Source organism: Dermacentor silvarum, chromosome 10, assembly GCF_013339745.2.
Source record: "Dermacentor silvarum isolate Dsil-2018 chromosome 10, BIME_Dsil_1.4, whole genome shotgun sequence".
In the NCBI taxonomy this organism is placed as follows: Eukaryota; Metazoa; Arthropoda; class Arachnida; order Ixodida; family Ixodidae; genus Dermacentor; species Dermacentor silvarum.
Genome location: NC_051163.1, coordinates 53,823,795 through 53,848,266, shown reverse-complemented (window position 1 = coordinate 53,848,266; position 24,472 = coordinate 53,823,795). Strand labels below are relative to the sequence as shown.

General features: G+C 48.9%; 1 protein-coding gene across 8 annotated transcripts in view; it reads left to right on the top strand.

Moving 5' to 3' along the window:
* Window positions 1–24,472, top strand: part of LOC119431325 (uncharacterized) — a 179,698-nt gene that overhangs the window by 48,969 nt on the left and 106,257 nt on the right. The window contains exon 1 of one of the 8 annotated variants that reach the window (XM_049657476.1): window positions 21,943–22,157. The exons of 6 other annotated variants lie outside the window; for them this stretch is intronic. In XM_049657476.1, coding sequence (XP_049513433.1) covers window positions 22,098–22,157 — 60 coding nt within the window. In that variant the 5' untranslated portion in view covers window positions 21,943–22,097. Of the gene's footprint in view, window positions 1–21,942; window positions 22,158–22,346; window positions 22,412–24,472 lie in introns of those variants that run through there. One more of the 8 variants, XM_049657479.1, reaches the window with a different exon arrangement.

Sequence of the window (24,472 nt, the reverse complement as noted above, 5' to 3'; positions counted from 1 at the left end):
AGAGCTGCCAAGGTGAAGCGTTCTCGGTGGTGGCCCACACTCGAGCCCGCGCGGAAGCTCATTCTGTCCAACTCAAAGCCCTCTTACTTGTCTTCTTTCGTGGATGCCCGAACCGCGCGCCTCGGACATCTAACTCACTTGCACACCCCCCTTCTCCTCATCACCTATCCACCCTCGTCTTCGACAGGCGTTTGGCCGGTGGGGCCTTGTTTGCGGCGCGTCTTATATAATATTGGCGCATTTCGCTCTTCAGTTTGGTTTGCAGTCTTGCCAGAATTCGCTCGGTTTTGAGCGTTGTCGGGCCGCAGAGCCTCCGGTGTTTGCGGCCGAGATGTGTTTATGGCGCTGCTTATCTCTGGAAAAACGCGGCTGCCTAGAGGGCTCGGTGATTGGTATTTCTTTTTGCTTGCGAGAGCGGGCTTGTACTTGGCGTTCGTCGCTGCTTCGTAACGTCACGTCTGAAGCATCTTGTGTCTTATGTGTCTCCGAGATGTCTAACCACGCAAAGCTTTACTTGCGGAAGCAAGCTATAGTTAGCATTTCATAAGTTCGCGTTAGATTTTATGAAACAGCTTGTGTGTCATGTGTTTATAATCGCTCAAAAAAAAAAAAAAAAGATCAACCGGGAAAAGATGTGAACGTGCTCACCTTTATCAGTAGCCGTGTTTGCCAGACCGCTACTGCACTAGCCCAGACAACTACATACATACATACATACATACATACATACATACATACATACATACACATACATACATACATACATACATACATACATACATACATACATACATACATACATACATACATACATACATACATACATACATACATACATACATACATACATACATACATACTACAACGGCGAGAAGATCATCCTAAATATTCTCCAACCGGCGCACGGTTTAGCTCACTCCCGTTCAATAAAACATCAGTATATGCTGAGCAGCAATCCTCAGTCGCGACGTCAGGGAGTGCGGTGCGCCTGATGTCGCTAAAAGGGGGCGCCACTTAGGTTACAGTGAATTAGTTATAACGCTATAGTGTACTATAGCATTCTACTACACTATACTAACGCGCCCTTTGTTTTGCCTTCGTAGGCCCGCACCGTGGCGCTCTCACGCTTCGCGATGCTTGCTTTCGGCCGAATTCCGCTTATCTTTTTGTCTCTGGATTCGCGAGGGGCTTTTCTCAGCTCGGGCCTGGCGGCAGCCAGCAAACGTACGCAGCACACTCGCGGGTCGCCTTTGCTCGTTATACTCCGCCTCGCAATATCCGCGCAGTGGGGCGAAAACTACTGCTCGCGTGAACCATTCGGCGGCGGAGTCTGGCTGTAGTGTTCCCGTAGAATGGAGGAGGCAGGGTCGCGCCATTATGCGCTACTAAACCTGCCCTGCCCTGAAGCTTTCGTTTCGTCGACGTGCTCGCGGACGTCGCCCAAAAAGCGCGCAATGGAGGATCCCTTCTGGTTATCTTTTCTGGTACACGCTAACGCGACTCGCAGCTTTTTACTGTACTGCACGGAAGTTGCGGGAGGCGGAGTATAAGTGCTCGGGCTCCGCTGATTCGCTAATAGACGCGACGGGATTTCGCTGCCCTCGTCCGGCTGATGGGAAAAGCGCCGTCCCTCGCACTCTCTTCCCGCGTCTCTCTCTCTCTCTCTAGATAGAGCTTTCGTTCGCGCATCGCACCAGCGTTTGTAGCGCGCTTGTCGCTGATTTGCGCTTGATCAAAGCATTGAGCGGCTCGGGACGAAGAGGAGGCATCAGCGGCTTTGGTACTGTTGCAAGCTTTCGCTCGTTGCTGCCGGTGGCCGTGCTGGTTCTGGGCTGTGAAGTGCCGGCAATTTTTCGGCTGATGCGCCGCGTGAGGGCGTTTGAAGTGGCGTGCACGATGCTCGGTGCGCGGTCGGCGCTCGACGAGTGTGCTCGAGAACTGGGAAGTATAAGATAAATATCAAAGAGGGGAAATCCCTTCTAAGCGTGCGCGAAGTGACGAAGAACGCGTGGCGCGCCTTAGTTATATTGCCGCATTCGAAAGTACTGCCACCGTTGATTACCGCCCCATTTCGCTCCACTTGTTACAACAGGAAAAGCGAAACATCTGCTACTACGAATATACTACTAGTGCCACCACACGTAGTGTCTTTCGTATGCAGGTTTTCATTTTAAGGGTGAAAGGGAACCAGTCGACTAATCAATCAGCAGTCAATCAGTGAGTCGGTCAGTCAGTGTTCCAGTGACTAAATCAGTGACAGAGTAATTAAATGAGTCGATCATTAGTCAGTCAGTCAGTCTGATAGATATACAGATAGATAGATTACGCGTGGCTAAATTCATTTCCACGTGGTTCACGCACCAAGAATAAAAGTAAACCCGATCCATGTTTTGGCGTTGGCTTCGCACGGCGCAAGAAATAGACGCCACATAGACGCGTCGCAGCCGCGGCGCAGATACGTCGGAAATACGCGCCATGTAGTCATGCCCCCCTCAGAGCGGATAACGAGCGTGGAAAAGTACGGCCGCACGCCCGTAGCACAGGACGAATATATCTCGTGACATGCAAACGAAGCACGTGCATTCGCATTACCCCACTGTACCAGTCGACGGGAAAGCGCGCACGCGTGATATACACGTGGAGATAATTAAAGCCGGCTCGAGCCAATGGCGTCAGCTCCGCTTCCGCGTGCGACGTCGAGCCTCGTTTGCGACACCGTTCGTTCCAGCGCGTCATTGAGACGAGCTGGACCTGTCGAGATGACTAAGCCGTCTTTTTTTTTTTTGTGGTTTCTCGTGACAGACGGGAGACGAGAGTCAAAGTGGCGCCGAATTAACGGGAAACGCAGAAAGGAAAAAGAGTGCCTATTTCTGCGCATGAACACGTGCTCTAGCGCCAAGGGAAAAAAAATACAAATAAAGGAAAGCCACGTGAGGGTGCCGCCGATAGGAGAATTTCGAAACGCCGGATGGGCGCTCTTTCGCTCTCACTGACAGCGCCGTCGCTTTGCGATCAGATTTTTATGTTTCGCGGTCTGCTAGGTGTATTTATTCGATGCGCGTGCGAGCAGTATTGTTGCTCGTGTCCCCGCCTTCATTATTCTTTCTGCTTTTCTTTCTTTCTTTCTTCCTTTTAACACGAATACGATCCTTTTCATCCTCAGGCCAGTTTCGTTTTCCGCTATCTATTAGGGCGCAGCTCTTAGGCGTCCGTCTCTGTGGCGAGCGTTGGCGCCGTACCTCGTAACCGAGCGAAAGAACACAGCTAAGGATGAGAGCGAACGTGGAGCGCAGCGGGATATAAAAAGAACGGCGATAGCGAAGAGAACGCGAGGAGGAAAGCGGAGGAGGAGGGTGTGGCGAAAGCATGAAAAGAAAAGCGTAGCGCCGCGCAATTAATACGGACTCTGCGGCGACGATGGCCACGAGATGGCGCCAGAGTAGTAGTGCGCGTCGTGTGTTCACAAAAGCGCTGCATGAGCGGAGGTCTGTCTGCGGCGGCTGCTGTGAATCGCGCCCACGTGTCACCCACGCGCTGCCTCTCGCGATCTACCGATTAGCGAGGCAGTCACGCCACACTTCGCTCCCGTTTGGAACGTGCCGCACGAGACAGATTGTCCGTGCCAGGCATAATATCGCGAAATGAAAATACGTATAAAGCTGCGCTCAAATTCCGCATATTCGTCGATGGATTTTTAAACCAATGTTTTCGTGGGCCCATCCCGAAGGTAATGAAGTCTAAAAATGTGGGCCGATCCCGAAGATGGTGCAGTCTAAAAATGTAGGCCCAACCTCGTTCACGGCGGTCTTTAATGAAAATAAATAAAAATCCTCTAAAATTTATCCATAGAAATTTTCGTCTCAAAAGAATGCTATATACGTGTACTTGGATAGTCATCGAGGATGAATTTTGCCCGAATTTTCTTTCTTTCTTGTCTGTGCGCGTTGCAAGTGTCATTGGCGGGCACAGTCTGGAAATGTCATACTGCAGAAGGAAATATTGCAGCATCGGGACGCAGCCGAGGGATAATTTTGTAGCACTGTCATCGGTCATATAGTACCGGTGCCCTCATTGGATGTTTCCGCGAGCGTTTATTGCTCGCGATGTCCTGTCTCGCGTCCTTCACTCGTAACCTCGCGCCATTCGTATGCAGCGGAGTATGCAGCTGTCTCACCTCCTGTCGTGCGCGCCGCTCCGGATTCCTAGAGGAGAGAAAGGAGTGGAGCGTAGGAGAGAGAGGGGGAGGGGACACGCATGCGTTGTGGGGGTGTGGGGCGCGCGGACGCCGCTCCGTACAGTAGAGGATTCCTAGAGGACAGAAAGGGGGGAGCGTTGGAGAGAAGAGAGAGGGGGAGGGGACACGCATGCGCTGTGGGGGCGTGGGACGCCGCGGGAGGGACGGACAAAGCCCCCGCCATAAGCTGCTTCGCATCTAAAAAAACGAAACAATGCAATCGTTTGCGTAGTGTTCTTCTGTGATTCGTTAGTGCGATCCTTCGGTCAGAAAGCTGGGGGAATTGTTAAGGATGCGCGCTTTGAAAAAGGAAGAGTAGAAAACGCTAACAAATGAGGAACGAATGGACAGTGCAAACATTTTTATAGTGCTTTATCGTTTTTATCCTTTGATTCCTGCTGTATACGTGTCTTGTGCGCTCTCCTTTTATTACGATAGCAATTACAGGGCACTCTATGCGAATTTCACCTTCGCCGTCATGTTCAGTGTATGTTTATTTGCATGTATGCTGTTTATTTGTGCCGTATATGCGGAGTAGGTGCTGTACTATTCAATTGAAAAAAGTTCCTCAGGCCAGGTCGTATGTTCCTGACTGATTCATTCCTCCGAATTTTTGAGTAATACAGCTATTAATCAAACGTAATGAAACACTTTATTCGCACCGCATGTCTTTCATTCTAAATCTTCTCAGACTATGAAAGAGAGAGAGATGAGAGAAATGGAAGAGAGGAAAGGCAAGGAGGTGAACCAAGCGAACGTCGGGTTAACTACCCTACGTTGGGAGTAAGGGAAAGGGGGAATAGAAAGAGGAAAGGAGGGAGAGAATGAGCACTGCGCGCACGCAGCAGGACGCACAGCAGGACCACAATGGCTCAATGAGGCCGGTGCTCCTAAGCAACTGCAGTACCGCACGAATAGCTTTCTGCGCCACCGACAGATGGGGCCATGGTCGAGGAAATTTTGTTTCAGAAAATGTTCTGGTTAAGTCAAACCGGCTTAGTGCGCCCTGTAAGGATCTGCGCTGGACGTCCTATCTGAGGGAAGACTTTGAAACATTGCAAAACAATATCAGTGCTGCGTTTCTGAGAGTGATGTTATTTCACCGGCCGGATGTTATTATTATTATTATTATATTATTATTATTATTATTATTATTATTATTATTATTATTATTATTATTATTATTATTATTATTATTATTATTATTATTATTACTACTTTTGCTCATGATGTGGTCTCCAGAATTTTGCCACCTGCTGTACATATACGCATCCTTCCCACCGTAGCTGGGGGATTGCTGCGCCATAGTTCCTTGCAGTAATTTTTTGTAAGAAATACTATTACTGTAGCTGACTCGTTTCCTGGCCTCTCCTATTCGCCCTGGTCCTAGGAAAGAACGAAAAAAAAAAAACTGGAAAAAAAGAAAAAACCGGGTGGGCGCTCGCTCGCCCCTCGTCACCATCATTGGCGAGCCAACAGCTAGCCGGATCCTTGGTCGGTCGCGTCGCAGTCGCCGCGACGGCTCGCCGACCCAGATTTCGCGAAATGAGAGCTATGCTAATGGTCTCCGTCCTACGCACCCCCCCCCCCCTTCCCCCTGCACCCCTTTTTTTTCTTGCTGCTTCTTCTTCTTCTTCTTCTTCTTTTCTTTTTTGTTTGCTCAGTTAACCACCGCCTTGGCTGCTTTGGCGGCTGCTCCCGCGACTTCCCGCCGCCTTCTCGGCTGGTGGCCGCCTGCTGCTGTAATGGGACCCAGACGAGGGTAGACGTACAGTGGCGAGCGAACACTTCGCTACTCGTATTCTTGTTTCTTTGCTATTTTCTGGCGCTATTTCCTTAAGGGGCCGCAATCACGCCAGCTTTAACCATCTATGCGGCGAATGTTCATAACGACTGCTCTAAAGAAATAAAATCAAAGGAAAAAAAATGCTTTTTTTTTTGGGGGGGGGGGGGGGGGGGGGCGGAGGGGGCTGGTTCTGTCAGAGTCAGGCATCCCTGCAGACTGGCTCATTTTGTGATCCGCTCACTGCACACTCTGTCAACGGCGTGTATAGCCACTGGCCGAATACTGAGAGGAACTCTTATTTACTGACCAACTGAGCACCTAACTAAACTACGAAAGCACCAAATAAAGGTCAGTCTGACTGATTAACTAAGGGATGAGGTAATAGCTAATTGACGAACTTATGAACTAATCAACTAACGAACTAACTGATCAACTGACTGATTGGATGGCTTTGTGATTAAGTAACCAGCTAATAAGTAACCGACCGACTATCGATCAAATTAGCTGTGTTAACTACCAACCAACGAAACAACCAACTAACCCACTGTCTGCCTAACTAATTAAACGGCGAAATAATCATTGACGAATCATTTAAAGAGCCAGCTAATCAACTGACTGACTGACTGACTGACTGACTAACCGAACTAGTAACTAAGCAGGCAACTGATAAGTGGCCAACCGGCTAACTAACAACCAAACAACCAACTAACAACCTAACGAAGTAATGGCAAGTGCGACTGAGCAGCTAACTGACCGACCAACCAGCCACCAAACAACCGGCTACCAAACTTATGAAATAAACGCCTGTGAGACTGCCTGGCTCACCAATTCACCCGCAATACAATCGAACGAGTAAACCAACTCATTTACGTTCTCTGTAATTCGACTACTCGCTGAACCTCAATTGAGCGAAGGAATGACTGACTCGCTATAGCGAACTCCCGCGTCACCGAATTTTCATCCCCGCTCTTTCGCTCGCCATCCGCTCTCGAACCAACTCACTGCTTTTCTTTTTCGCCGTTCTGACCACCCATTCTCTCAAGCCCACCGAGGCATTAATAACAGTGCGCCAATGTTTAGTCAGCTGTCGTCGCCCGCAAACGATCGTTACATTAGAAATCGATAAGCCGCAACGATAGGGTCGGGTCTGCCGCGTTCGCCTGCGCTCTGTGTAAAGCGACGGAGTTCGCTTTTGCGAGCATGGTATAAACAGGCTATCCCACAGACACCTGTCTGCAGACTGAGAATATTGAGATGCTGGCAGAGTAAGCGAGTAAGCCAGGTTGAGGCAACGTGCGGGCATTCAGCGAAGGCCATTAAGAGGGCGTGCCGCCTCTTGCCGCGTGCAGTATTACTGTATATGCGTATATAGGAGCCGCCTGCAAGGGCTGAACGTCTAGGCGACGGCACTGTCGCAGGTCGTGTGAACGTTACTCACTGCAGTAGCGGAGGTAGAAAAAGATTATGTTCTGGGCTTGGCGCACCGTGGGAGACTGTTCGGGCGTCTAAGGAACGTGCATTTGTGCGGTTAAGAAACAGGATTATACGAAAAAAAAGTAGGCAAATCAGCCTAATGAGTTGTTCAGCCATTCTCCATTGTAGGAAAACGACTAAAAATCGTCAAGCAGATTTGCGCAGCAGCCAATAACACAACTTAGTCATTGAAAGCATAAGAAAACTGCCGAATATCGAGTGTAATGAAAAGGTTAAACATACACAGGAAAGCTACACAAACGAGCTGACGACATTATCCGCGCAAGTATAATGTTTACGTGCTGTGAGAGCTAGCGCCAGGAACCGTATGAGAGGGCATCACAAGTAACATCGCGGCGGGAGTGAAGGACTAAGAGGACTCCGAGCTGGCGGGGACCTGCTAACTCAATCACAAAGTACAACAACAACAACAACAACAACAACAACAACAACAACAACAACAACAACAACAACAACAACAACAACAACAACAACACAACAACAACAACAACAACAACAACAACAACAACAGCTGGTTGAATCTTCGGGGCCGCGGCTTCACCGCATGTCCAATGGTCAGTAAATGGAATCATATCGGAGTCAATTGTTCTCGATAAATGACTTGTTAATTTGCAGGAATATCACGATCATATTTCGTCAGGTGAGGACTGACATTTCATAGTTTTGTACCAAGGGGGGGGGGGGGGGGGGGGGTGCGGTTCAGGTTTTGTTGTTCCGCAGGAAGACGTATAATAGAGGTCGGCATGTTATACAGTAGTCTAGGGTTCATCCCTCACATTTGAGATCCATCCCCGGAACTCGCATCCATTGACTGCCGCCCCGACACGGGGCATTCAGTTTGGGCCAGTGTTTTTCTGCGTCGCAGCATTTCGTGACTCCTGCTGGGAAAAAATTGGATGAGTTCTTCGCTGGTGCACAGGTTTGTTCATAATCCCAAGTGCTTTGCAGTCGCATTATAAGACCGGCACTATTAAGGGCTTCCAATTATTACCAGAGATAGTACTTGCGCTGCTTTAATTCAACTACCATAGGAACGATCGCAGTGCATGAGTTCGTCTGGCCTTCGAGCTTGGCGCGTCATACGCTTTTTGGGCGTTTCTTCAACGCTGTATCTGCCACTGTTGACCTAAATTTCGAAGCAGTCGTATGCTTCTTTCTAAACGCGGAAGGCAACGGGACACTTCCAAATTGTTATATTTGTGACGGAATGTTTTGTTGAAAACGGTCACTTTGTTGTACGTCGCAGATCTCTTTCAGACCGTAAGCAGCAGCCACTGGAGTATAACGTCCCCCCCCTCCCCTCTCTCTCACCTCCCAGCGGAGACTTGCGCGCGATGGAAGACGGCGCGCTTCCGCCCCGCTTTTCTCCCTCGCGCGCGTCAGACTGAGCCGCGATCGTTGGCTGACCCTCGCAAGCTTTCACTCGCACACACAGCGTACGGCGCGCGGCGACTATGGTGCCATGTTTGGACTTTATACTGAACCTTACGGCGACGGCAGAAATGCGCTCGGAGTATCCATATAATTGCTATCGCAATAACAATAATAATAACAATAAAGCTTTAAAGGGCTCGTGTTCGGGAATCTAGGACCATTTCCGTGTTTTCACAACGGAGAATGTGCGTACATTCGCCAGGAATTCTTGGGTGTACGCGAGCGTATACGCTTTCGATGCGGAACCTCCTTTACGACCACTTTGTGTAGTCTGCCTCGCGATTTGCGCTTGCCGGTCTTGCGAACGTGGACGCGTGAGGACCCCTAAATGTCTCGCCCCGCCCCGCCCCGCCACGTAACGCATAGGGCGTCTATATAGCTTCGAGGCTTGAATAGCCATAACATAGCGATTCGAATACCTAAAGTTCGCGTTTTGTGGACGGCGCGGCAGCTTGGAACGGCCGGCACACGTGTTTCTCGGTAGGGGGCGTCAACGTCGCTCGGACGGCAATAAGATTGGCATGTTTCGGCTTGGGCAGCGCATAGCGGAGCAATCAAAGCGTACCGTGAGGCCAATAACGTGTCCCGGATTTTCAGCGCAACTGCCGCATTCGTGGCTCTGACGGTGTATGTAGAACGTTTGCGCGCGCTCGAATACGGCCGTATAAAGACCGTTACGGTTGCGCTGTTTTAAAGTTTCGTACTTCGGTTGACTCGCTGGGACCGGGGCGTCCTTAAGCTTCGGTGCCGCGTTTCGTGCTTTTTCATTCGCCACGAACTTCGGTTAGGCCGGTGAGATGAAAGCGCGCCGTTTGTGCGGTGGTGAATCGCGTTTTGCGGTCGCAAGTCGAGACACGCATCTAGTTTGAAGATTATATATAAAACTACCACAAAAATGGATTAGAGAAGAGATGTTAGCCGATAGAGTAATTCTTGACATCCTCCAGATGATTAGGGCGTAGGGTAATTGATAGTTGACAAGAACTTCAATGAATTGTCCTGAGGAAAATGATTGGGGGGAGCCGACGGCTCGCCAATCAATTTGATGGCTCCGCCCAGAAATAAAACAAAAATGGTCACGAACTCATTTATGTGAGAAGCAAAAGGAAATAAGAAGTCACCCTCTAACAAAAGAGATACATATACTGTTATACAAAAGTCTTATAAGAAAATGCGAAAGTGTTTTTGTCGCGCGCGAGGTGTTTGCAAGGACATCGCCCGCATAATTTGTTCGAGTAGGTGTTTCGTAACACGAAGAAACGACTTAAGGAGTTCGTTAAACCTACATTTAGATGCAAGCATTAAACTACGAAATCTTCTTGGATGCGAAGTGGTTATCCCGCTGAAGAGATTGTTGTTTTCTATTTATTGTCTTTGCGATGCTTATCGGTCGATAGGTCATTTACTTGCCTTTAGAATAAATTTGCGCCGTTTGCTGTTTACTTTTGTACCTGCTTTTATATGCACCGCAGCGTCCTCGACCAATCCCTCGTGGTGAATGTTTCTGTATTTGAATTTATTTATTTATTTATTTATTTATTTATTTATTTATTTATTTATTTATTTATTTATTTATTTATTTATTTATTTATTTATTTATTTATTGAGAAGTGAAAAAAGGAAGGTAATTCTCTTGAGGGCCTACTATACCAGTCTCAAACACTACTCAGGAAAAATAAGTTGACAAAACAAGCTCAAAGTAACAAATAACAAGATAATAAAAGCAACACTGCACACACTGTAACACGACTCACGAGCATAATCGTATTTCGTTTTGTCAAAAGACTGCTTGTGCCCATGACATATCAACGACAGCTATGCTTTGTAATGTTTGTTTCTGTTTTTTCGCGTAATGGTGCGCCCGAATTGTGTATATTTAAGCCATGAACATTTTGCCACCCCCTATGAGTGCTGAGGAATATAGCGCGACATGCCTGTTTGTTAATTTTCTTTCGTTTAGTGCACCGTAGTGTACCGAAATAATTATGCTGCTGCCATCCCCATTACTGCAATTAGCGCCTTCGAGTGAAAGCAGAAATACAAACTAACAGGCAAACAAACAAACAAACTACAGCCGCAACGAGTTTAGGCACAAACTATTTGCATAAGGGGCTTGCGTGGCCTTCTCCGCGTGAAGATGCAAGTACTGTTTTGAATACTTGATCGTACTTCGGTGCTGATGTCCGTGACTGGCATTGCTGGTGTTGCTTGCTATTTGTGTGAACGTGGGTCTGTCTCTTTGTTTTTTACAGCGAAGCTATTATAAGGTTAGTTTCCAGGATATCGCGTCCGGCAACATACCGGAAGTAGATCAACAATTTCAGACGCGTCGCGCCACCTTGTGGCGTCGTATGAAAATGTCGGGATGGCGGCGTTTTTAAACTTCGGGATCGTAAAAAACTTGTGCACCACACCGCGCTTTTCGCAGGACATTAGGTTTGCTTCTTCATTACGTGACGTAGCTCACCCCGGCGGCCACTTCAGTGCGTCAGCGCTAGTGCACGCGCTGCGATTGGCGTATCCGTCTTTAATAAAAAAACGTCATAGTCTCTCCTATATCATATGTAGGATCTTTGAGTGTTAGCGCACATCGCTCTGGAGCGTAGCGCACCCTTGTGGCGCCGGCTGAAACGTACATCGCTCCAAAGCGTAGCGTCATCTTGTGACGCCTACTGAAATCTCCTGGGTTCTCCTATAACGTGACGTAGTTTCTCCCCCGGTGGCCACGCGTGTGTCGCGCTAGTACGCGCGCCGCGATTGGGCTGCGCCGGACTCTAAAATAAAATGAAACTTAGTCGCTCTTCTACAATCGTGTGTGTGCCTTTGTATGGGAAGTTTGCGTTTAGCGCCGTTGTGCGTCGCTCCAGAGACCGTAGCGCCGCCTTGCGGCGTCCACCGAAATATCCGGGGTTTCTCGGAGAAAAGGGAATGGGCACGGCGGCGGCGGAAGGAGACCACCGATGATGAGCGAACCGCGGGCGACAAGCGTAAACGTGCTGCCCGCCAGGACTGCGAGGCGGAAAGCAATGCGAACCGTCGATGGTGGCCACGATCCCGGAAACTTGGAACGTTTCACCGGAGCCACGGTCAATCACCACATGCGTACACAGCTTCGCTGCTCATCTAGCTTCACGGACTGGAATGGCACTGAATTCTTTAATTTATCTCTCAGTAGAGTATTTGCGATACCTGGCGCTAAAGAGTCCTACGTTGCCATGTTTTTTTTCATTTAATTGTATTAAAAAACGCTTGCACTAAATGCCGCTCAAATATGTTTTGATATCAAGCAGTACAAACATCAGAACAGCGCTTTGCGATTGAAATAAAATCGCTAGGACTGCGCTCCCGTTTGCTTTGTCGAAGTGATGACACAAAGAGACATCTGTGTTTACGCGATGCCAACAGTTTAGTTTAAACGCGAAAACCAACAAACACCAGACACTGCTGTGTAATGTTCGAGAAACGCCGTTTTCCGTCAACGTTTCAAGCTCACCCACTTCTCGTTGTTGCAGCGCCGTCTACAGCGCGCGCCAACCCTTTACGCCCGAAAGCCAACTCAAGGCAAGCCAAGCCTGCAGGCTGTAACGTTTGCACACATCTGCGCGAAATGTCACATCTTTGTTTCATTTTCTCCCGGGTCATTTACTTGCAAAGAATCGGTCCGTATATCCCGAGATGATCGTATGGCACGCGACCCTAATATTGACGTGACACAGAGCATTTAGAAAGGGGCAAAAATATAGAGTAATAACAGGGCCCGGCGACGGGGCACCACGGCTAACCCATTTTTTGGCTTCCTCTTCCTTGTCTCTCGCCTCCCTAAAGCTGCATTATGCCTTCTTTCCGCCCCACTCGTTCCTTCGTGCGCTTATCGTCCTGGCGATTTTTCTTCCCTGTTCCTTCCGCGTGTCTCTGCGTCTTCTTCCCCTCTCTTTTCCTATTGAGGAACGACGAGCCTCGGCGCTCGCACGAGCGTCAGGGTGTGCGTGCGTGTGTGTGAAAAACATTTTCCGCGCTCGGAGCTCCGGTCGAAAGAAAGGCGGTCGTTGACCCCGGCGCAAAACGCTCCGCTCCTCCTTTTATCTTGCTTTCCCTTTTCTTTCCCTTCCAATTTTCCGTATTTCTATTTCATTCTCTCTATCTCTCTCAGCTCTTTTACCTCCCCAAGTGTCGTGTCTTCTCCGGCACCCTCTTTCCACCAGCCGCTTCCCTCTATCGCATGTGCCTTCAGATCGAAACCGGAAGTGACGCAAATGCCGTACGCGTCTTCTTCTCTCCCACTTCCGCCTTCCCCTGCGGCCCTTCCTCGATTCCTTTGCCTCCTCGCTCGCTTGCTCTCGTCTTGCGTTTCCCTCCAGTCTCCTCCACTTCCTCTGAACGATGTTCCGAGACCCAAGTTCCGCGGTGGCCGGCACGCGGACTGGCTTGACGTCACTTCCGGCCACGCGCCCTAAAAGCGCGTCTCGCGCTGCTGTCCCGGAGGGGCCGGTCGCGCAGCTGCGCCGATGATTGCTCCAGGCTCCGAAGTCGTTCTTTGTTCTGGACGCGCGTTCAACGTCCGTTCGCCTTTGGCGGTGCATACGTTGCGAACGCTTCTATACGGTGCATCCCAACTTCTCGTCGCGTATCTTATCAATATAGTATGTCGAGAAAAAAGTCGCGTTGTCAATTTTGTTCACTGCACGGGAAGTCTTTTTATCTTTACCTGCAAGAATCACGATCTCGTAATAAGGCGCGCCGTAGTGGGAAACTGAGAAATCATTTTGACCACCTGAGGATCTTTAGCGTGCACTCAATGCACGGAACTAGCGCGTTTTTGCATTTCGCCCCAATTTAATTGTGGCAGCCGCAGCCGGGATTCGATCCCGCGCCCTCGTGCTCAGCAGCGCAACACCAAAGCCACTACGCCACCACAGCGGGTTGGCCGATAATGAAAATGTGATGAATAGGTCTAGTAAACTTTTCAAGGGAGCTCGGTCGTACACACGCAAGTTCGGTTTTGTAAGGACGCGTAATGGTATTGTTAATCGCTTAAGGGATCCACGACTGATTACTGTAGTCTGATGATTTATGGAGCAACGAAAAGCCTAATGTCCACTGTGCCCAATCTTGCAACGTTCAGATTGAAAGTTCCTGTACCATTCTGTGTGAACGTCTGTCGGCTAAGTTGGTCTCGGCCTTTGTGCGTCTACGGCGACAAAAAGTGTAGAGGAAGATAAAAAGCGTTTGCGATTCGATATAGGAATATACTATATACAAAATGTGAACACGGGAATCGTTATAGGAATATCATCATCATCATCAGCCTAGGTTTTATGTCCACTGCAGGACGAAGGCCTCTCCCTGCGATCTCCAATTACCCCTGTCTTGCGCTAGCGTATTCCAACTTGCGCCTGCAAATTTCCTAACTTCATCATCCCTTATAGTAATATACTATATACAAAATGTGAGCACGAGAATCCACTGTGAATAGTTTGTAACGGAGAATGCGAAATTTCCGCGTGGTTTACTGACCAACAGCCTCAGGAACGCGTATGTTGTGCGTGGTGGTTCTGGTGGTTTATTAGCCGCCTCGCTGTCAAACGCTCGTCGCCAGTCACTTTTCAAACGTTGTCGCATTATCGTCGCGTTTCAGCGATGACAGTGCGCTATTATAGAAATATCGTTATTAAGCAAGATAGGAAAGAAAATTATGTTCCGGATCACCGAATATGTAAGTCTTACATTGCGGTGATGACTTACAGGAAAGAAAGGACATAACCACGGTCGACGTGTGGCGCGACACTTCGTTGAAATTCCTGGTGCGTGTCAGTTCCTTGCTCCAGCTCGGTTAACCATCGCCGTTGCATTACCGTTTTCCGCGCGTTGTCGTGGCCACAACGCCCCATCGCAAGAGTCGACCTGTTCTCCAAATCGTCCATCTTCTGTTCTTCACCTGGCTTACCGGTATTGAGGCTTCGTTCAGCGTCCACTCCACGTCGCGTCTGGTTGAACACGTCCTGCTGGGCTGGTGGTGTTGCCGACGCACCCGAAGCCTCGGGCGTCGCCTGTATATGCTGGCTGCTGTTTCCTTCAGACACCTCAGGTGCACCCATGAGAGCACTGTTACCTGGAATATGAGCGCCTGGCGTCGGATGTATCGACGCACCGTGCAACGGTGTCGAGCTCGAATTTCCTGACAACACTTCGAAACAACCCATGCGGCGGGCGTTCTTCTTCTTCTTCGCCTCTCATTTTGTGGCCCAAACCCTGTATGTGGGATTGGAGAAGACTGAGGTCTATGAAGCTAATGACCATAAAATTGAATTTTACTAGCCAATTTGTGAGAACGCCTTAAGTTGACGTTACAGATGCAAGAAAGTGAATCGCGTAACTATGAATGAAAAGTGCCTTCTTCGCCGCGTTACAACAACAACAATGACGACAAGAATAAAAATTCGACAGAGACACTTGAGGTTGCTTACGTGTCGCAATGCGAAATCGTTATAGTCCTTTTGGTGAAATGTTTTTATTTTATGCACTCATGGACATGGCGCCACCTCTTCCCCATTGGACCCGCTGTCACGTGGCCACTGACGCACGCACTAGGCCACACCTTTAGTCAGTCATATGGCTGCGAGTACGTTTATCAAGGTCAATTAATCACAGGGTACCCTGATCACGAGAAAGAAATTTACAGGAGAATAAAATTGGGTTGGAGTGCATATGGCAGGCATTGCCAAATCCTGACTGGGAGCTTACCACTGTCGTTGAAAATAAAAGTGTACAATCATTGCATTCTACCGGTGCTTACATATGGGGCAGAAACTTGGAGGTTAACAAAGAAGCTCGAGAACAAGTTAAGGACCGCACAAAGAGCGATGGAACGAAAAATCTTAGGACTAACGTTAAGAGACAGGAAGAGAGTGGTGTGGATCAGAGAACAAACGGGGATAGCCGATATTCTAGTTGACATTAAGCGGAAGAAATGGAGCTCGGCAGGCCATGTAATGCGTAGGATGGATAACCGGCGGACCATTAGGGTTACAGAATGGATACCAAGAGAAGGGAAGCGCAATCGAGGTCGGCAGAAAACCAGATGGGATGATGAGTAGGAAATTTGCAGGCGCAAGTTGGAATACGCTAGCGCAAGACAGGTGTAATTGGAGATCGCAGGGAGAGGCTTTCGTCCTGCAGTGGACATAAAATACAGGCTGATGATGATGATGATGATGATGATGATGATGATGATGGCTGCGACGGGACGTGTGCAGTGATGCGCGCACTAGGCACACCTAGTCAGCCCGAACCGTGGAGCCGCTGCGGCGTCGGGCAAGCGTGGTCGTCTCGCACCCGGAGGCCCGGCTTCCATTCCCGACCAGACCGAAATGTACCAAATTTCCTTTTCAAAGCCATTAATTTACTTTGTTTACAGGAACATCCCTGAGAATTTTGACGTCAATCCGAGCATTTCTTGTCCGTGTTTTAACGGCGCAGCTGTTTAAGCCGACCGTCAGTTCGTGGAGCATGTACAAAAAAAAACCTCGCTGAACGATGACGTCACCGCGCGTTGCCTAGCAACGACCTCGCGGAGCGGCGTGTGCTTCGCCTCCTCTCCGTGTCGTGCACATCTTGCCTTAACATGGGACGTGACATGAGATGAGGGACATGACACAAATGAGAGAGCGAGTAGAAAGAGAAAAAAATTGTAGCAGCACCAACGAGGCAACGCGCAGAGCTGCTGCTGACGCCGTCTGCGTTTCCCCGCGTTCGCGCTGAACGCGGGTGGTGTCCGTGACTGCAGCAGACGCCTCTGGCGGCGGCTCGGCAGATTTCGACCAGCCACGCCAAGGCAAGTGTGGAGGCGCACCTTGGCCGTGACGTCACCCAGGTGATAAAGCTCGGAGCCGCCGCGACGGCGGTAGAATTCTCGTTGACACTGTGGCGAGTACATGTAGCCTTGACATGGGACGACCAAAGAAGATCCGTACACCTGAAGAAGAAGCCGCTCATCTTGAAGCGGTGGCCAAGCGAGAATCTGCGCGTCGGCGGCGAGCCGATTCGGAATACGGTGCCTAGCAAGCACTTATCATTTCCGAGCAAAGCTTAGCCAACCTAATAAAACCTGGAAGCCGCTAGGTCGATCACCAGCTAGGCTGCTTACTCCAGCCTTGCACCACTAGTGCAAGCTGCCCACGTTTTTAGGTGCGAAGCACCTTATGCGCTCGGGCTGTCGGCGTCTCCTGTCGTTGTCGTTACGGTAAATCACGCGCAATCACGCGGTGGGAGGTGCAATCACGCGCTCTGCGCTCGGGCTGTCGGCGTCTCCTGTCGTCGTCGTCACAGAAAAGCAAGCGGCTCGTGCTCGCGCTCGGCACACGCTCACGCCGCTGCTCCCGCGATCGTCGTCGTCGTCTTCCACAGCTGGCTGCGTTTCCACTCATCATTCCAGGGTAGAATTTCACGTCTTTTCTGTAGTCGTAATGGGGAGGTGGCGTTTACGGGGTTATGAGCCATTGCTTAAGGCAGTGTGAGCCCATTAGCGGTATACATCACTGCATGCTTCGCGCCTCCCCAGGTTTCACGTTAGGGAAGCTGCATTTCGCTCAATGGGTCATTTGACACTTACGCATAATTTTTTTTTACTCCTTGCGCCGACAGTCATTTTTTGTACCATCGCTCAGTCATGCCGATGACGATAGATTTTCGCGTAATGGGGCATATAATGCTCTCTCTACTTGGACTTCGCGATGCACACAACCGCGTCTTCGTCCTGTGCTGTATATTATTTCCCTGCTTGGCCTCTGAAATTCGCGTGCAAACGTCACCACTCTCGGAGTCAGCGTAGTACTCAAAGGTCCGCGCTCATTCGGCAGCATCAGTGCTACGAGACTGCGCATTCGCGCGCATCCACCGCTCAGAGAGGGAGAGAGAGAGAACTAGGAAATTCATGGAGGTTAACCAAATGCAAGTTCCCGGTTTGCTATCCTGCACTGGGGAAGTGGGAATAGGGGTTGGAATGAGGGCAAGTAGTCAAGCGCTCAACCGCACATTGCCGAAAGGGCATGAATTCGAACGCCAGCGGCTGGGGTGGACAAAGCTTCGATTTTCTTCGTTATATGGTGAAAGGGGTGAAACTGAGGAGGTTGTCTAACGACGAGGACGTGTTAGAGCCCAAGTGAAACGTAATTTTTGACCGCGTAAAAAAAAAAAAAGTTTCTGGCAGTGTAGGCATAGCGAAGTCTTCAGTGCAAATTTTTACCCTTCAAACACATTCTTTGTTTCGTTCCACGCAGAGTCGGCTTAGTATGTGGAACATCTTGCAAATATGTTTCGTTTGGTCGGTGGAGCCTATGTGAAGTGAGATTAATTAAGATGTCCCACTTACTGAGTGCATCCTATGTGGAAGGTGATTAAGAGGAAACGAGTGGGTGCACCGCGAGAAGCTCGCGAATGTAGACGTTTTTGATGCCTAAACTGAGAGAGAAGCCGTCATGATCGATCACAGGAAATGACGTATATATATATATTATTTTGATGAAATTCACTTGAAAAATGTAACAAATTTATTTTCGACGTTGCGGCCGGGGACGAGCCTTTATCAATAATAGTTTAACATGCCTAATGACATCTCTCGTATACATTTCGGGTGTAGTCTTGGTGGCGCAATTACTACTTTGCAACGAAAAGGTGAAGACGCAACCATTTTGTACCGTGCACTGTCTTCTTTTCGTTGAAAACCTGTCGTTGCGCATGTTTAACCATTCGTGATAAAGGCCCGGTCACCGGCCGAAACGTCGAAGATACATTTGTAATGTTTTTCAAGGTTGATTTCTGCAAATAACTGTACATTTGTATATATTTATCTTGATTTTACGGTAGTTGACATGTCTTCGGTTGCCGCAAGGTTATAGTTAGACATGATGCGCCTCCTATAACCAACTGTTTATTATGTAGACGGTTTCCTTTTCATATATATTGAGTCAAGGTTCATATATATTGAGTCAAGGTGAAATTTAGTTGCAGTTGGCCGCTATACGGACAACTACTTGACGACGACAGTGTAATCGATAGGACAAGCAGTCACGACGAACGCCATTTGGAACTTCTCACTAAACTATACACTGTCACAGTTAGAAGAATGCTTAATGTATACAGCGTGATACAGACTCGTTCTGCGCTATAAAGGCCGAATCCCTGGCGCCTTATAGCTTGCGAGGCGCTGCACGCTTCTATAAAGGCGGACTGCACTGTTGGGACTCTCGCGTCACGAGCCAGAGATATGGCGGTACAATTTATGCAGTTGTAATTTTGCGCGATGTTCTTCTCCTATAATGGAAGCGACGATGCGTGATGGGAAAGAAAGTAGGTCGCGCAATAACTTCCCATCCCGCCCCTTTCTTTCTTTTTTTTTCTATTTAATGCAGCGCGTGCTGGACGTAATATGTACGTATGCGCGCGGTCGCTGAGCCGTGAGCTATAATAACGATTCCAAACACTTCCCGCAGACCATCCACTTCTTACTCATGCACGCACACGCACGTACAACTTTCCTAGACTTCAACTCCTATACCCGCGCTCGTCCCGACAGATAGCAGATCGCGAAAGCGTGCGTTGACCGTCTTCCGCGTCAGTTTAATGAACTGTCTCGCTTGTAAATCATGCGGTTAGGTCGCTGGGGAAGCGACGACGTCCATCCCTGCCATCTCCCTGCCCCTTAGTGTTAAGATATTTTTTTGTTTCGTTCCGCATCGCGCATTGGCGACGGGGCGGGAAGCTATTTTACGCGTCACTAAAGTCATACGGCGTCGAGAGCCTCTCTGCGTAGATTTTGCGCGTACTGTACATTCATTCTGCGTCATATTGCGGGCTGCGATACAAATGTCGTTGTTTACGGCTGCTATCCGTGCGTCACTTTGGATGTTTAGTCCCTCCATTCGAGCTTCTTTAAGCTTCTTGGCGTTTCTTTCTTTGCTTGCCTGTTTGTGCGCGAGCAAGAAGCGCGTGCTCATGTGTGTGTGTGTGTGTGTGTGTGTGTGTGTGTGTGTGTGTGTGTGTGTGTGTGAGAGAGAGAGAGAGAGAGAGAGAGATGCGTGTGTGTTCGGTATGTGTGTGTATGTGCTTATGAGCATGTGTGCGCGCCGTCACGCCAACTTTTGTTGGGTTAAGGCAGAGTCACGTTGCTTTACATTGTTATGGCTGTTGCTTTCTTCGCGCCATTTCTTGAGGAAAGCGTGATGATGTTTTTTTTTTGCGATCTGCGTAATAACCCGTGAATCGTGTCTATCCGAAAGTCAATTTGATTTGGTTTCGCGCTTGGTAGGCCGGCCGCTTTCGTATAGAAAAAGACGACTGTAACATGCAAGCGGACTTGGGATTCTTTTTTTTTTCTTTCGTTTTTGCATAGCCTCTAGTAAAATTAGGTTGACACAAACATGTTGACAGAGCAATGTGACTGCTGTTTCTTTTACCCATTTAAGAAGCTCGTTCAAACTTTAGACCGAGGTCATTGCTGAATGAGCGGACAAGAGTTACGAGTCTTAAACTCATCAAAGCGAAAGTTTCAGCCGAGCCTCTTAAGCCGAGCAGACATATAAGACGCTGTAGTGGGTATGCCTAACTGCTGCCCATTTTTGAGTAAAACATCGACCAGTATTTCCGAATGAGAACGCGCCCTAATATGGTTCGACCGCTATTCGGTGTCCAATAAACGCTTGCCCAAGTGGCCAACGCACTGCTTGCCCAAGTGACCAACGCAATAACGTGGCCAACGCAATGGCCTCGTCCGTGTTGGCCACTCGTTCTTTAATAATTCACTATCTAATATCTAACGACCTCTGCACGTGTAGAAGTGATTCCAGGGCATAAAACCAGGTCGTCAAGTTTTCCTCGGTGACAACCGGCGTTGTTCCACATCACTGTCATGGATTCCGAGCTCTGGTGGCGTGAAACTCTCTTACCTCGGAGGCTGTACCTAAATCATCGACAGCGGATATGGTAACGCCGAGCGCGAAAATCCGAGCAGCGTGGCCACTGCCAGACTCAATGCGTTTCCTTCTCTAGCCTCGGCCTCAGAGATTCGGCGACGCGCAGCGCGCAATCACGGAGGCCATGCTTCAATCGTTTGAAAGCTAGCGGATGTGCTATGGCGCGAGAACCACGTCTGCGTTTCGCGCCGGTGGCTTCGAAGCGGCGCTGGCCGACGTTAGGGTATGCGGAAGTCCATCACCGCTTGTTTCGATCACCTGTCTTTTGTTATATCGGCAGTCACATCGCTGTGTACGTTTCGGGAAAATAAAGAAAGAAGGAAAAGTAAGTCGCGTGGCAAACGGCCAGCAGAGAAGGGCGTCTCGAACTTCACGTGAACGTGCTCGAACAATGCCCACGATGCTTTGTTCGACGACAGTCCCGCAAAGTTCTCGCAACAGAAAAAAAAATACTTTGAGAGCTTGGCACAATAGGGAGCGATTGTTGTGTAGCGGTCAGCAAAACTCCACACTGTGCTACAGTACAGGCGTATCCTAAGCGCACAAAAAAAAAAGAGAAAAAAATTACACAAAACCGTTACGATGGTCTTTCGCAGAAGTGTGCGTTTCTGACTGCGACTGCCCGCGGGGTGGTTGCAGAGAGTTCTGTTACTCGTTATTTCATTGGCTAAGACGCAGTGGGCGAAATGAAGAGGAACAAGGACACACCAGATAGCGCCGTGACAAATTGGATGAGTCCACGCACGTGCGTCATTCGGGTCACAACTCGGCGTCTATTTCGAGCCTGCGGCGCGGCCGCGTCGGAGGCGAGCTTTTCGCATTGTTTTTCTCGGCAACAAAGCTATAGGTCTTCCTGTGGAAGGCGTTCGTTTTAAGATTGCGACTTTGCGAAGCAGGCGGTCTCGGTTTTATGACATACGAAGGTAGAGCGAAACGCAACAACACGAGTACGGGGAAAAAAAAATACTCACGACGAAAGAACAAAAAAGAAGGGTAGAGAGGCTTTGGATGGTTCGCACTGACGTCATCCTGGCTTCCATGTTGGAGTGCTGTAGCACGGCGAGAAGTTACGCTTTAACGTGATCCACTTGCACACTGATAAGCACAGTGGAAGCTGTCAATATATATGTCTGAATATGGCTCCCGTGATGTCAAGTGAAAGCTATCTATTGTGTTAACTTCGATGGCCCATAGCTTCGTTATCTTGAAGTGTTCGGCACACGGCACGCGACATATTGTGAAGGTGAGCGCGTTTCTTGCACTATCGTCCTTTGAGAGTGCACCATATTCGCCGCAGCTGTTTGCAGACTTGATTGCAACTGCTCGCAAAGGGCCAGCGAATAACCTTCAGTTACGCCCAGCGTGTGTTTGCTGCAAAAGTTATACGTTTGTGGCGTGCGCTGGCTGGATTGCGGCTTGGCTTTATACGGTTACGACACATAGTCGCTGCGGTGTCGGTTTCCCTGAACCGGCTTACTCGGGCTGTCCTGGTTTTCGGTGAGTGAGTGTTTCGACATCCGACGCGGTAGCACACTGGTTATGACGTTGCGCTGCCTTGAGCCAACGTCACCTAGATGGCGCAATACATGTGCACTCTGTTTTATGACGTCACGCTGGTATGCCCGAAATTTCCATTGCCAAGATTGGCGGGACGAAAGCGGTGACTTCGAAATCGCCGCGGCTTACTCGGCAGCATCTCCATTAGATTCCATGGCAGTCGGGCCAGGTAGCATGACGTCATGGATCGGAGTGCACACGCCTTGTGCGCACTCCGGTCCATGACGTCATGCGATCTATGAGCCAACACCACCTGCCTTAGGTGGTGTTGGCTGACATCTAGGCCGCGTAGTCGATCCAGGTCGCGGCGGCTGCATTCAGATGGGGGCAGAATGCAAAAAAAAAAAAAGTTCGTGTATCGTGCATTCGTTGTTACGTTAAAGAACACCAGGTGGCCAAAATTAACCTGAGACCCCCAGTACGGTGATCCTTTAATCACATCGTACTTGTAGCTCGTCAAACCCCAGAAGTTATTATTATTATTTTTTAAAACTTTAGTCCGCGGGACCGAATCCCGGCCACGGCGGCCGCATTTCGATGGGGGCGAAATGCGAAAACACCCGTGTACTTAGATTTAGGTGCGCGTTAAAGAACCCCAGGTGGTCCAAATTTCCGGAGTCCTCCACTACGGCGTGCCTCATAATCAGATCGTGGTTTCGGCACGTAAAACCCAATAATTTAATTTTTAAATTTTTAAAAATTTTAGTCACCATTTCGATGGCCTTGAAGTAGGCCTACTACTCTCGCAACGAAATAAAGGGGTTCACATTTTCGTTTTTTTCACGATTCGTTGTTTGCTGACCAATAACGTAGGTGCTTAAAGGCATGAAAAGAAATGTATTCACAGACTTGCCGTGTTATTACCTGAAAAAAGATGTAACACGATAACATTTTCGGCAATTTTACCAAGTCGCTGTGCGACGGGACAAACGTGTATATACACATGTGATAAACGATGATAAGCGATGTTCGGTGTACGTGTTCAAGCGATGAAGTTGACACTTAGGGGGAACGGTATATTTATATACAAGTTTAACGGTTTATTTCCTACGCAGGAAATAATTGTTTCTTTCATTTTTTTGTTTCATTTTTTTTTCTTTTTAAAAAGCATTAGTTTCTTCCTACGGCACATCGGTTCGCGGGTTCGTTACACGTCGTTTGCTGCACCAAACGCAATTCATCCCTAGCAGTGATGACGTAGATCGTTCTGGCCGAGTGATTTTGCCTCGGCTGCAGCGCTAATGGTCTACCGACAAGATAAGGCGTCATTACTTTCTCACAGTTTTCGGACTACCGCTCACAGCCCAGATCCCTTTCTGAAAGTCTAATGCGTTCGCTGTATATATATAGACTTGAAGGTATAATTACCGAGGAAACGTGTTTTCGTGCGCAAAGCTTCTCTTGAAGTATAATAGTTCAGCGAAAACCCGCTAGGCGAAGAGTTGGGTGGATGTCTCATTTTCCATTTAAAGCTTCTCTTACGCAATATCTTTTTTTTTTTCATTTTTGACGTCGTTCTGGCGCTCGCAAGTCACGATAAATATCGGCATGATATTAGAGAGCTTTAGCGGGTCAGGCATTCCGGCAATCGCGGGCGGTTTGCCGGATGGGCGGGGGCGTAAACGTGAGCTGTCGGAGGGGTGGAACCATCAGGTGGCGCAAAGATCGACAAAGAAAACAGAGAGACAAGTACATTCTTCTTCGCTGCTGGCGTAAATTTTCGATGGTGGCGCCGGTGCCGGAAATTTACACCAGCAGCGAAACAGAACATATTGGATTACTAAAATATTAGCTTTATGTATGTTTGTCTGGCTGAGCTCTGTGCCACAGAGTGGTGCCTCCACCCCGGCCGTTCACGCTTACGCCCCCCGCTCATTCGGCAAACCGCCCCCGGTTGCCGGAATACCGGGCACGCTTAAATTGTGTAATGAGGTGATCTGCGTGACGGAGGTCAACCGTTTATGCTAGAAACGTTTTCTGAACACCTGCCCAGAAGTTCCG